Genomic DNA, 12008 nt, shown 5'->3' with positions numbered 1-12008 from the left:
AGTTAAACTACTCAAACATTCTGCTTTGCAGCTGGTTTGTAGCTTGACTTCTTTGAAGCATCCAAAAAATGACCGCAGAGAGCAAATCCAGACTTAAATTTGAGAATAATATCAGTAACCCAGCTCTGTTATTAAAATGATACTTACTTATATTACCCCCTTGACAGAAGTAAGGTGTTAAAATGACAGCCACAGTAATCAGTGTATTTTCTAATCAGCATATAGGTCATTTTAGAGTGCATTTCCACTCACATTGCTTAAATGTAGATCAATGGAAACTGTAGATGGGAACCCGGAATCTTCTGCGGATGATGAACAACATTTTCCTCTGTGCTTTGTTCATCTAAGTTATGTACATTGTTGATAATGAAGATAAATGCATTTGCAGTGGTCTTGTTGCTAAATGGATTATTTCCAGCGTAGAAGATAACAGCACTGAGTTTTCTTTTTTACATCAATATTTATGTAGTCTAAATGAGCTCCCTCCATCTCTGTTTCTCCCCTCCAGGCAGCATCTCACCACAAAGACAAGCCTCTCCCTCCCCCCCCAGCGCTGCGGGATCTCCCCCCTCCTCCTCCTCCAGACCGTCCCCACACAGCCGGGGCAGCTCCCGATGGACGGCTTCAGAGGCGGCCTTTACCCTGCACTCCTGGGGAGGGCCCCCGAGATAAGCTCCCTCCTGCACCCCCAAACCGGACCCTGGCTGATTGGAACTCCCGTCCTGTTCCCAAGGCGCCCATCTCTTCTTCCTCGTCGTCGTCGTCCTCAGCATCCTCATCCACCCAGGTCTCCAGTCTGGGAGTGGACATTCGAGCAGGTGTCAGGGAACTCTCCAACCGACACTCTCTCCCCTTGGCGCTGCCTTCCGCTCTGGACACACGGTCAGACCCGTACAAGAACAACAGCTCCCTCAGTCTGGATCACCAGCTGGTCAGTGAAACCGCAAAACACCCCAAACTACCATTTGGTTTGATGCGTATTCATTGTCTACAATTATGAACACACAACCTTTTTGTTGTAACCGTCCATGTTTGAGAACTGAAATAAATGTGGCTCCACCTTCTAAAAATCCAGTATACTGTTCAGTATACAGTACCAGTCAAAAGTTTGGACACACTTTCTCATTCAACTACTTTGAAGAATGTAAAATATAAAACATATTCTGGTTTGTTGAGCATTTGTTTGTTTACCACATAATTCCATGTGTTCCTTCATAGTTTGGATGTCTTCAATATTAATCTACAATGTAGAAAAAAATTAAAATAAATAAAAACCATTGAATGAGAAGGCGTGTCCAAACTTTTGACTGGTACTGTATGTGGGTGTATTCATTGCCTCTATTAATATTTGTAAAATCCATGTTGGATGTGCTGTCTCGATGGTATGAGAGATACATTCTTGTTAGATTGTCAAAGTAATAGTAATAAATTGAGCAGAGTCAGGCTAGCTGTTTCCATTCTTAATGCTAAGCTAAGCTAACCAGCTGCTGGCACCAGCATCAAATATTTATCGTACAGACATGTGGCTTCGATCTTCTTATCTAACATTGAGCACAAACTACGAATAAATGTTTTTCATTTAATGCCAAGCTATTCCTTTAATGTAATCAGTATTTGGTTTCAGGGTTTTGATTATGAAATATTCTTCACTTCAAAGTTTCCAAGATTTCAGCTTCTGCTCCCTTCACAGAGTTTTGCGGCAGTAGTCGGTCAAGATTATGACAACCCGAAAGTGAAGCCCTCATCCTCAGCCAACGCTATCTATTCACTGGCAATCAGGTATGTTGTACTGGCACCACAATGAATATAGTGGAGCATCTGATCTTTGAATGCCTGAAATGATTTTCGCCAACATGCCGATAACAAAGGCCATACAATACGCACTCAGGAAGCTTGTTTCCACTCAAGACATTTAGCTATTTCGTGTTCAGATTTCATGAATCTATACTTACAGTTCTAGTGTAAATATTCTTATTTTTGTTCCCAGACCTTCTCCAGCCCAGAGGCAAGTGCCAGGAGAGGAGGCACGTGACAGTGAGGAGGAGTCAGAGTACATGATCCCCTCCTCTCGCCCCATCTTGCCCCCCATCACGGCACCACCTGTAGGGGAGACCCCACCAGTTCCGAGACCTCCACACTCTCAGCCTCTATCAGCACTCCAGACACAGACCCAAGCTACTGCACTCAACTCACGGTATTCAAAACACTCAATGAATCCCCCTCCAGCAGCACATCTGAATTACTTTGGGGACTGTAATACTGCATCTGTTATGGTTGTTGTGTTATTATTGTTGTTTGTTGCTGTAGGCTGACAATGGCTGAAGTTGAGGATGGGCCTCAAATGTATGAAGCCATGTACAACGTCCAGGCCAGGTCACAACAAGCCAGAGATTCAGGTATTTTGATTCTTACATTTTTGGATCAGGTGGACAGGGACAGCTTTGATGAGCAGCATGAGTCACTTTTTTAAACCTCTGTGTCCTTCATGCAGACCGTTCTGTGAACCACCCTGCAAAGATTTGGCTTCTCATTTAACTTTATGTAGTTCTCTATCTATCAGATACAGCAGTGCTAATACATCGTTTTCAATCCATCCCAGACTATTCAGAGTTGCCCCCTCTGCCGATGACCAATGGCCCAAGAGAGCATGTAGCCGAGGACAAGGAGGAGGAGGAGAACAGCTACGATTTTCCAAAACCCCGGGTGCCATTGGCCACGGCCCGACGGACCCTTTCTGAACTGGGGGCGTCATCTTCCTCTTCTTCATCCTCCTCATCAAGCTCATCCTCCACAGCTGCTTTCAGCCGCCTTTCTCTAGATTCGGATGCTGGAGCTGCAGCACGTAAGTATACTAGTCCTTGTTGAGGCGGAGCTTGTTTATAATACATAATATAACTTCAAGAAATACTTGCTGTCATTTATAACAAGCCATGTTATGAATGTAGGATTCTTTTACTGTAGCAATGCCTAATTCAGGTGACTGTAAATTCTTTTCCCCAACTTGCGCATCTGCTAGATAAAGGATATCTGGTGCTAAAGCGCCACCTGTGGCTTTCAGAAACAACTAAATAAAATGAAACTACCTAACCTATATACCATTAGGGTAAGTAGGAAATACTTTCTGTGTTTTGGGTGGATTCACCCTTTAAAAAATGGCTCTTTATTAAGAGACATGACACTTTAAAGGTCACATTTTACATTAGTGATGGCATATACAGTAGCTGGTTGGCAGGAGTGGAAAATGGTCTGTCTGTCTGTATCATAAAATGACTTGGATGTAAAAATGTGTAATGGAAGCCTCTTTGTTCAGGTCCTTACTGGCCAAATTGCAAAAATTGCTGATTAATCAATATCTTGAAGTAGTTCAAAAGTCCTCTGACCGGGAGAGGAGTCTGAAAAGTCGACCAAAGCGTTTTCTGCTTCCTGGAATGAGGCCAGACATCATACTGATTTTCCAGAAGCTCTCTGAAGTTAATGTTAGACTTTGATTGATTACAATGAATCGATTGCCATACATAATTTTCTCTTGTACAGAAAATCCCAGTATGCAAAGGGTAAAGACCACTAATTATAGAGAGTTGCTCAGTTACATCACTGATCTTGAAACTAAAAAAAAAACAGTAAGTGATGCCCCTAAGGATGTTGGAGATACCTACGGTGGAATGACTGTCTGTATCATCAGAATCTCAGTGACACAGAATGCAAGGTTGTGTGAAGGTTTGACTGCAACTAATGCAGCATTTAGTGACTTTATCACAATCTGAAGAAGAAGGTAGAAAAGCATTTATTTCCGTCAGTAATCCCCTTGTGTCTGCAGTGAGCTGACATTTACTACCTCCACAGTATGATGAGTGCCGGCTGTCTGAGTGTTGGACTAAAGACATAATCTTTATATCTGAGGACCAATTAAGAGGCTCTCAGACAGGCTGACAAGCTCCCAGATCATAATTGGACTCTTTATGAGTGCTTTATTAAAGGTTGCTGCAGTGGAAAGGTCAACCAGTTCGCCATATATACAGTATTATACCAACACATAGCTCATTACAGACAAATAATCCGTGTGCTGTTTGCCACAGGTGCTTTTTTAAGTCGTCATGGTTGTTTTGTTAAATGAGATGTAAATTATTATTATTATTAAGTAAAGTACATTTTCATTCACATTGACCTCTATTGACTTATTGAACTGGTGTGGTGAAGAACCTTTTTTAAGGTGTAAAAATTCTTTTCCTCAGCCTTCTCAGAGCCGGTGGAAGCACCAGAGAGACCTCCAAAGCCCCTGCCCAGACGGATCAACTCGGAGCGTCGACTAAGCCCTGTCCCACCCGTCCCTGTTCCACCCAGTGGTGGAGCAACTGGAGGAGAAGCCAACCCCCAAATCAGTAGCGAAATTGAGCACCTCATGAGTCAGGGATACTCTTACCAGGACATCCAGAAAGCACTGATGATCGCACAGAACAATATCGAAATGGCAAAGAATATCCTACGCGAGTTCGTCTCCATTCCCTCCACCGCGCATGTTCTTACATAGCACACTCCTTGTGCGTCGCTCTCGTTTGCTCTCTCGCCCTAGCTTGGCCCAGCCTGGTCGGGCTTAGGTTGGCACAGCCCAGCCCAAAGCCCATTGCCTGCAGCGCTACCTCCGGTGCTGGCTGACGCCCTACATCCCTGTGGATTTTTTAACTGGCTGTTACACCAGTGAGCTCACAGCATCTCTGGGACTTTGCGCCCTGCACTCCATGCGCTTTCAACAGTGTCTGGCCTTCTCTAAACTGCTACAGCAGGCCTCGTCGTTTTCATGGACATCTCTGCGGGAGGTACCGAGCATGTGTGGAACAATGACAGGACAATAAATGGCACCAGACTTTTGTAGGAATCCTGGGAAGACAGATATCTCAGTTGTTGAAGCCTCTGTCATTCTGAAAATGTAACCAACACCTCACAAATAAAACTGAAAATGTATGTCTATATAAAAATTTAATATATGAGTAAATATATATTAAATGTGTGTAATATATACAGTACGTGCATATACAGTATGTTAAAAAAAAAAAATGACTTCAGCTTTGAGGGTTCCTGTTGGTACAAGTGATATTGGTAGGCGGGGACCATTTTAAAGCCCTTTCTCAGACTTAGGGATGTGAGAGTGTGGAGGAATAAACGTGAGGAAGAGTCAGGATGTCTTCTTCACCAGGATGTGTCGGCGTCAGTTAAGAAGATGTGCAGCAGAGCTTTTTCATTATGAATTCAGTCTGTTATGGCCTTTGATTAACAATGTTGCTTTGGTACTTTTTCATTTTTTCTTTTTCATTTTTTTTTTTTTTAAAAACATGCTTGTTTTGTCGTGTTGTATTTTTCAAAGTAGCATGGCGATGGTTTCAGGTCTGAACTGTTGTCTGGCAGTGTGTGTTTCTACGTGCGGGTTTGTGTATGTTAGCATGCATGTATGTGCGTGTCTGCCAGACCTACTCCTCATGACCTTCTCTTAAATGAACCCCTCTGTTCCTGTACAACATGAATGTGGAATTACAGTCAGTATACTCTGTAAACGTACTACTGCTCTAACTCATATGGCAGGGCCTTGTGTAGCTGTACAGCCAGGCAGTGAGATTATTAAGAGGACGTTCTAATGTTGAAGACCCTGCAGTACCAGACAGGCTAGTGTTGTGTGATCCGTGGTGGCTGAAATGTTTTCATTGTGTCTTTGTCTCACTTCATTGGCTGGCTGGTTAAAACTTTCTGTCTCCAGCTCAGTCCAGTGTTATGAAACAAAAAAAGATGACATTGATTTACTTTGGTAATATTTTATTGTAATATGATCATAAAAATATTATTATTCTAATTAATTCAGAAGTGCTTCACTGCTGCTACTATTGTAAGTGCTAAACAATTAAGCCTTAAATGTACATTTGTGAATATTGTGTTAACCAGTCATCCTGTTTCTTTAAAGTGACAGTATCATCTGCGTGTCTCTGGTCCGTAATGTAGCATACTTGAAAGTACAAACGGTTTGGGAGCCTGCAGCCCTCTCAAGCCGTCGACTCTTCGGTGTTTAAAACGTTTTTTGTTTTTTTTTAAATATATTCTCTGTGATTCTCTACAGGTAGACTCTGCAATAAAGCAAACTAAATGCTTTTGCAATGGAAACCAGCCGTTTTGTAATAGATTCAGGCTTCTCTTTCACATTAATTTCCTTTCTCTGTGGCAGCTCACCCCAACTGACTGGAAGTGACTGCAGAGGCTTTAGAAAAAGTAGGCTTATGGGTTTGCTGGCCCACCCCCAAGTCTACTTAAAAATCAGTATTTGGGCCAACTGTAAGAGCTAACTCAGGAATAATGTTCATCCAAACAAGTGGCGCTCATCCGCGCTGTCAAAAACCCAAAGGAGACTCATTGGCATAAACAGCAGCTCACCTGATGTCTCTTCATCCAGGTGACATGTAGCCAAAAGTATCCGCTTAATGAAGTCACACAAGTAGCCTGTTTTTTTTGTTTATTTTTGTTGTAACATAACTTGCACATTGTTCCTCTTATTTCCAATGTTGGCAGGACTAAAACAGCAGCTTAATTGCCAGGTACTATGAATGAATAAGATAAATAAATGCAAGGAACTCTGAGGTACATTGACTTGAACCTCTCCCAGCATATGAAGAAGACTGTTTTTAGGGGAGGGTGTAAATCATGTCAATAGCCAATCAGCACTAGCTTATTCTGGGTAAAGCTGTCTGTTGACTGGAAGCTATATCTGCGCTGTCTGGCTATCCTCTTGTTTTTTTTTCCCTGTTCCTAGTTGCCTTGAGAAACTTCTTGAATGATGGGTAATGGACGGGGTCCTCAATCCTCAATTCTGCACCAATGTTTTGTTTATGCTTTGAGGATGCTTTGTTGGTATTATTCACCTCTACTTTGGGGTGGTTTTCTACCAATTTGTGCTTTGATACTGTCACTCTAAAGAAAAATCTAATTGTTCAAAGTTAGTAACATGAAAAGAAAAAAATGGCTGTTTTATTTCATTTTGCATTCCTGTACAAGTATTTTGTTCCAAAGGTTTTGTTTACTTCTGTGAATAATTCTGTGAGCAGTGCCATATGTTTAGAGATCCTCACCGTGTTAAGAGTAAGGCCTTGATTTTTGAAGAGAGTTTGTTGGTATTGATCTGTACCTGGTGATCTCGGAAGGCTAGATTGTGCAGTATTGCTTGTATTTATCTGTCCTCTCTGCCTTGACGTGGCGCATCAAGCCTCATCGTGGAGTACCAGTGCTGATCTGGGAAAAGTCTCCTTTACTTCGTCTTTCTTGCCTGAAAGATAAACCAGGTCCCAGATCAGCGCTCAGCCTCAGAGATGCTCGATGTGTACCAGCCTGTTACCCTCAGTCCCTGTGTTGGGGTACTTCAACTCTCTGCCAGAAGAGGGAGCTGTTGTTCCATGTTGTGTCGCTTCTCATCAGTACAAGTCATCCATTAACTTTTTGATGGTTTTTAAAAGCTCATATCACTTTGGAAGTATGCACAGTGCTGTTAATAAAATGATAAGTAAAAGCTACCACATTTGTTTGCTCTCTACATGCATATTCAAATGTGTTTAGCTTTTAGATGCCAGAGAAATATCAAATGCAGGCAAGTTGTTAATAGTGACACTGATGAGCAATGTGTCTTTATAACAGAAAAAAAAAATCCTTTGGATACTCAAGTAATTTGTGAAGACTCAATCAACTGCTAGACTTACTGAACAATTAATTAATTTATTCATTATAGTCCTTACAGATGTGTTATTCAGAAATTGTAAAACTGGTAAATAATACTCGAAAGTAAATATCTTTTCGTTCTCACTTCCACATTAAACTGACGAATTGCAGACGAAATTGCTAACTTTAGCCAAATATTGTATTAGATGTAAGCCATTGAAAGTTAAAGTACTGTAATGTATTCAGGTGATTAAAATATGAAGCATTTCAATTCACATTCAGGGGCCACACAAAGTGTTTCAGAGAATGACTTTCTGACAGGCTTCTATACTAGACGTTTCTATGACTTATGACACATAATACCATGATTTAAGGACAATTTAAAACATTTTGTATATACTATGACATTTTGATGTCATTTTTTTATTACATACTATGTTTTGATATATATAGTATGTAAACATTCTGTGACATTTTTATTTTTAATACATTTTAATACTTTATGACTTTGTTCGACATACTAAACTACAAAGTTTTTAGGCTTTTTAAGACATACTATACTTTGACTTTTTCTTTTAATACTATCTTGTGACTTTTTTTAGGCTTTTTTTTTTTACAATTTCAACACACTTAGTGTGTCGCTTATTTCGACACACTACACCATGACTTTATTCGACAAGCTATACTACATTTTTTTCTAAATACTATGACATGATTTTTTCGACATACTATACTATGACTTTTTTTAGACTTTTTACAAATTACTATACTGTGACTTTTTAATGATTTTTTTCAACATACAATACTATAACATTTCTTGACCTACTATACTATGACCTTTTCAACCTACCCTACCATGACGTTATATAACTTTTTTTTGACATACTATATTATGAACTTTTTTTTCGACATACTATACTATGACTACTATGCTATGAAAAATATTCAGTTCAAGGCTTGATTAGGACAGTTTGCTGATTCTGTTCTCCCTCATGTCTTTTCTGTACTTTACTTACATACTTTAAAATTACTTTTTTTCGACATACTATACTATGACTTTTTTTCTGATATACTATTAATTTTTTTCGACATGCTATACTATGACTTTTTTACGACATACTATACTATGACTTTTTTTCGACATAATATACTATGATTTTTTTTACTATACTATGAAAAACATATTTGATCTAATGTTGAGTGCTTGTTTAGCTCAACAGGTTAGGGAAGTAAAAACTGAAACATATAAGACCCATGTTCAAGGCTTGATTAGGACAGTTTGCTGATTCTGTTCTCCCTCATGATCTTTTTTTCGACATACTACACTGACTTTTTTTCGACATACTATACTATGACTTTTTTTCAGACATATAACACTTTTTTTGACATACTTTACTATGAAAAACAAATTTAACTTGATGTTGAGCGCTTGTTTAGCTCACCAGGTTAGGCAAGTTACTATGACTTTTTTCGACAAACTACTACAATTTTTTCAAAATAATATAACATGATTTTTAAGACAAACTATACTTTGACTTTTATCGACATGCTATACTATGACTTTTTTATGACTTTTCAACATACTATACAGTAAATTTGTCATCATAGTATATATCACTTTTTTTGACATACTGTTTTATGACTACTTTATCCTATTTTATTAGTTTTTTATGACTTTTTTGTCATACTATACTTTGACTTTTGTATGACTTTTTTTAGACATGCTATACTGTTACCTTTGTATGATTTTTTTGACATACTTTGCTATGACTTTTTTTAACTTTTTCGACACATTACTCAATTACTTTACATGACATTTTACGAAACAGTATGTTATGACAATTTTTAGACATACTATACTATGAATATTTTTTAAAACTATTCTATGATTTTATTTAGACATACTACAATGTGACTTTTTTGGACATACTAAGTATGTTTTTGATGAACTATACTATGATTTTTTTGAAAACATTTTTGTGACGTACTTTGTTATTCTGTTTTTGTGACTTTTCACTACATACTGTCCTATGACTTTTTTGGGACTTGTTTTTACATACTATACTTTGACTTTTGTAGACTATAAATAATTGCTACATTTGAACCTACATTTAAAAAAGTAAATGCTCATTAACTCATTTAATGTCAAACTTAATTCTCCGTATATTGTAAATTGCATGCTTGACTGAAGACAAACTTTCCGTTTTTTCCCATAGTCAGCTGTGTATTGACTAAAGGTTAAGGTTTAACTCAATAATTTGAAATCTTTTAGTGGAAGTGTACCAACTGAACACTGTTTCTATTCATCCCATAATTAGTAACACATTATATACAGGTGCTTTTTTCTGGGGAAACCTACTAGGAAATTATTAAGAATACTTTCATAAAAGACAAACATTTAAATCTGCAGAACCAAAATCTGATGTTAAAATGTATTTTTGTTAAACATTAACAGCCTTCACTTTAACTTAAAATTGTTGAATAGGCAGCTTATCGTCTCACTTAGGAATATGTCAAGCTTTTCTTTTCATTTAACAGTCAATTCTTTATTTTGGATCATTTTCAAAACTACAAATAATGAAAACAGTTTGTTGGTGTATTGTTTGAATGTCATCAATGACATAAATTTCACAACTCCAAGGCATTTTACAGATTTCAAACATCCAAAACCATTTAACAGTGATAGTTCTTAAAAGCAGTAGAACAAAACAGAATAACATAGAGTAGGAAAGGTAAGTATGGATGATACCTGCACATTACTGAGCAGTGAGCACAGTGCATATTCATTGTTGATTGTCTACAAACTTAATATGCATATGTGGAGTCACAGTCATTCCCCCCTCGTCAGTAGTCAGATATTGTAGACAGCCATCATGTCTGAGGGGGATTCTATGTCTCTCTGGCTATCCAACAGATTATTTCAAGATTCAGTCAAAATATGAATTAATTAAATCATTATACAGAATCGTGTCTATACCTTTTGCGGAGGGTAAGTTGATGACCTGAGCAATATTTGCCCAAAACAAATGATCTGTTCTAACCTAATCTTTCCTCTTAAAAAATAACTAAAATAGCTACAGAAATAATTTTCATTCACAAACAGTCACATTCAACCAAACCACTGTTTCACATTAGAGAAACACAAGTGCATGAAGAACAACCACAAATAAATCAGTGCACTGAACATTAAATTGAAACATAACTAACAATAGAAATTATGATATTTCTACAGGCTTTGATTTAATTACTAAGGCATCTGTAACTTTTTCACTTGGCTGTTGGCAATGCTTCAACTCAAGCACACACAGAAAATATTAAAACTAGACTGTGAAGAAAAGAAAACGTAAAGTAAGGAAAACTACAAATAATGTTAATCCTTCAATGTCAAATGCTCAAAATGTTATTCACCCCTATTGCAAAAATATCTTCTGCCATATACACAAACTGGGTAGTGTGAAGAAAAGATTGTTAGCTGTAAATAAGGACAACTACAAATGGGAATGATGTGTGATTAAAAAACCTTAAAAGTTTGTTTTCAGCGCTAAAACGAAAAACTTTGTGGTGGCTGTAACTGGCTGTAGGGGCCGCATCGCTGGGTCCCCAAATATTTCAGTGTACAGACTTAAGCAAAACAGGAAGCATAGAGACAAAAACATATTAAAAGTAAAAAGAAGACATCTACTTAGGCACTAGTTGCTCTCCATAAAGAGCACCCAACAAAATAAAACACTATCTGGTCATTTATTTTTGGTTGGTTTTTTTCTATTGTCTTATTTTAAATAAAGAAATATATACATAGATTATAATATGTACACTTGATAAAGAGCTGTTTCAGGCTGCTCTTCAGTGATTACTTTGCCTGAGGTGATGTGTAGTTGGGTATAAAAACAGTCCCTGGTCAATGTTGTGCTCAAACTATTGTTCTACAGACAATCAGCAGTATACAAGGTTTTGGTAATAAGAACCATAGGCGAAGGATAGTCTTTGGTTTAATGGTGGAAGATTTATTCCCAGAGTTATGTTATGGAGTACTCAAATCAATTCTCATTAAAGCTCATTCCAGCAGAAATGTTTGCTGGATATAACAGACAGTAAGCAAAAGCTGCAGCATAGAATAACATGAGTCTCAGTTCGCATCCTGATTTTAACTGACAGATGACTTTTCCATGACATAACTCTGGGGTAAGGGGCTGTGGTGTAAGCTTGAAGGCATTGAGCCTGAGAGGGAAGAACAGGAGCAGCTGTTGGTGTGTCTGCAGATGCCTCCTCACTTCTGTACATCCAGGTACGCACCACCCTTTACTGCAGAGGGCAACAGACAAATG

The 12008-nt window shown here is 38.2% G+C and overlaps 2 protein-coding genes across 4 annotated transcripts in view; one reads left to right on the top strand and one right to left on the bottom strand.

Moving 5' to 3' along the window:
• cbl (Cbl proto-oncogene, E3 ubiquitin protein ligase) overlaps window positions 1-7973 on the top strand; it is a 35228-nt gene extending 27255 nt beyond the window's left edge. Inside the window, exons 11-16 of the mRNA XM_054616038.1 lie at window positions 509-931; window positions 1691-1779; window positions 1988-2194; window positions 2308-2396; window positions 2600-2842; window positions 4233-7973. Coding sequence (XP_054472013.1) covers window positions 509-931; window positions 1691-1779; window positions 1988-2194; window positions 2308-2396; window positions 2600-2842; window positions 4233-4528 — 1347 coding nt within the window. The 3' untranslated portion in view covers window positions 4529-7973. The remainder of the gene's footprint in view (window positions 1-508; window positions 932-1690; window positions 1780-1987; window positions 2195-2307; window positions 2397-2599; window positions 2843-4232) is intronic.
• Window positions 7974-10214: 2241 nt separating this feature from the next.
• Window positions 10215-12008, bottom strand: part of mcamb (melanoma cell adhesion molecule b) — a 33867-nt gene continuing 32073 nt past the window's right edge. For all 3 annotated transcript variants that reach the window (XM_054602241.1, XM_054602249.1, XM_054602256.1), the window contains one exon: window positions 10215-11985. In XM_054602241.1, the coding sequence (XP_054458216.1) occupies window positions 11983-11985 (3 nt within the window). In that variant the 3' untranslated portion in view covers window positions 10215-11982. The remainder of the gene's footprint in view (window positions 11986-12008) is intronic.

The sequence above is a fragment of the Anoplopoma fimbria genome, chromosome 1, assembly GCF_027596085.1.
Source record: "Anoplopoma fimbria isolate UVic2021 breed Golden Eagle Sablefish chromosome 1, Afim_UVic_2022, whole genome shotgun sequence".
Taxonomy (NCBI): Eukaryota; Metazoa; Chordata; class Actinopteri; order Perciformes; family Anoplopomatidae; genus Anoplopoma; species Anoplopoma fimbria.
This window is presented reverse-complemented; position numbering and strand designations above follow the sequence as displayed.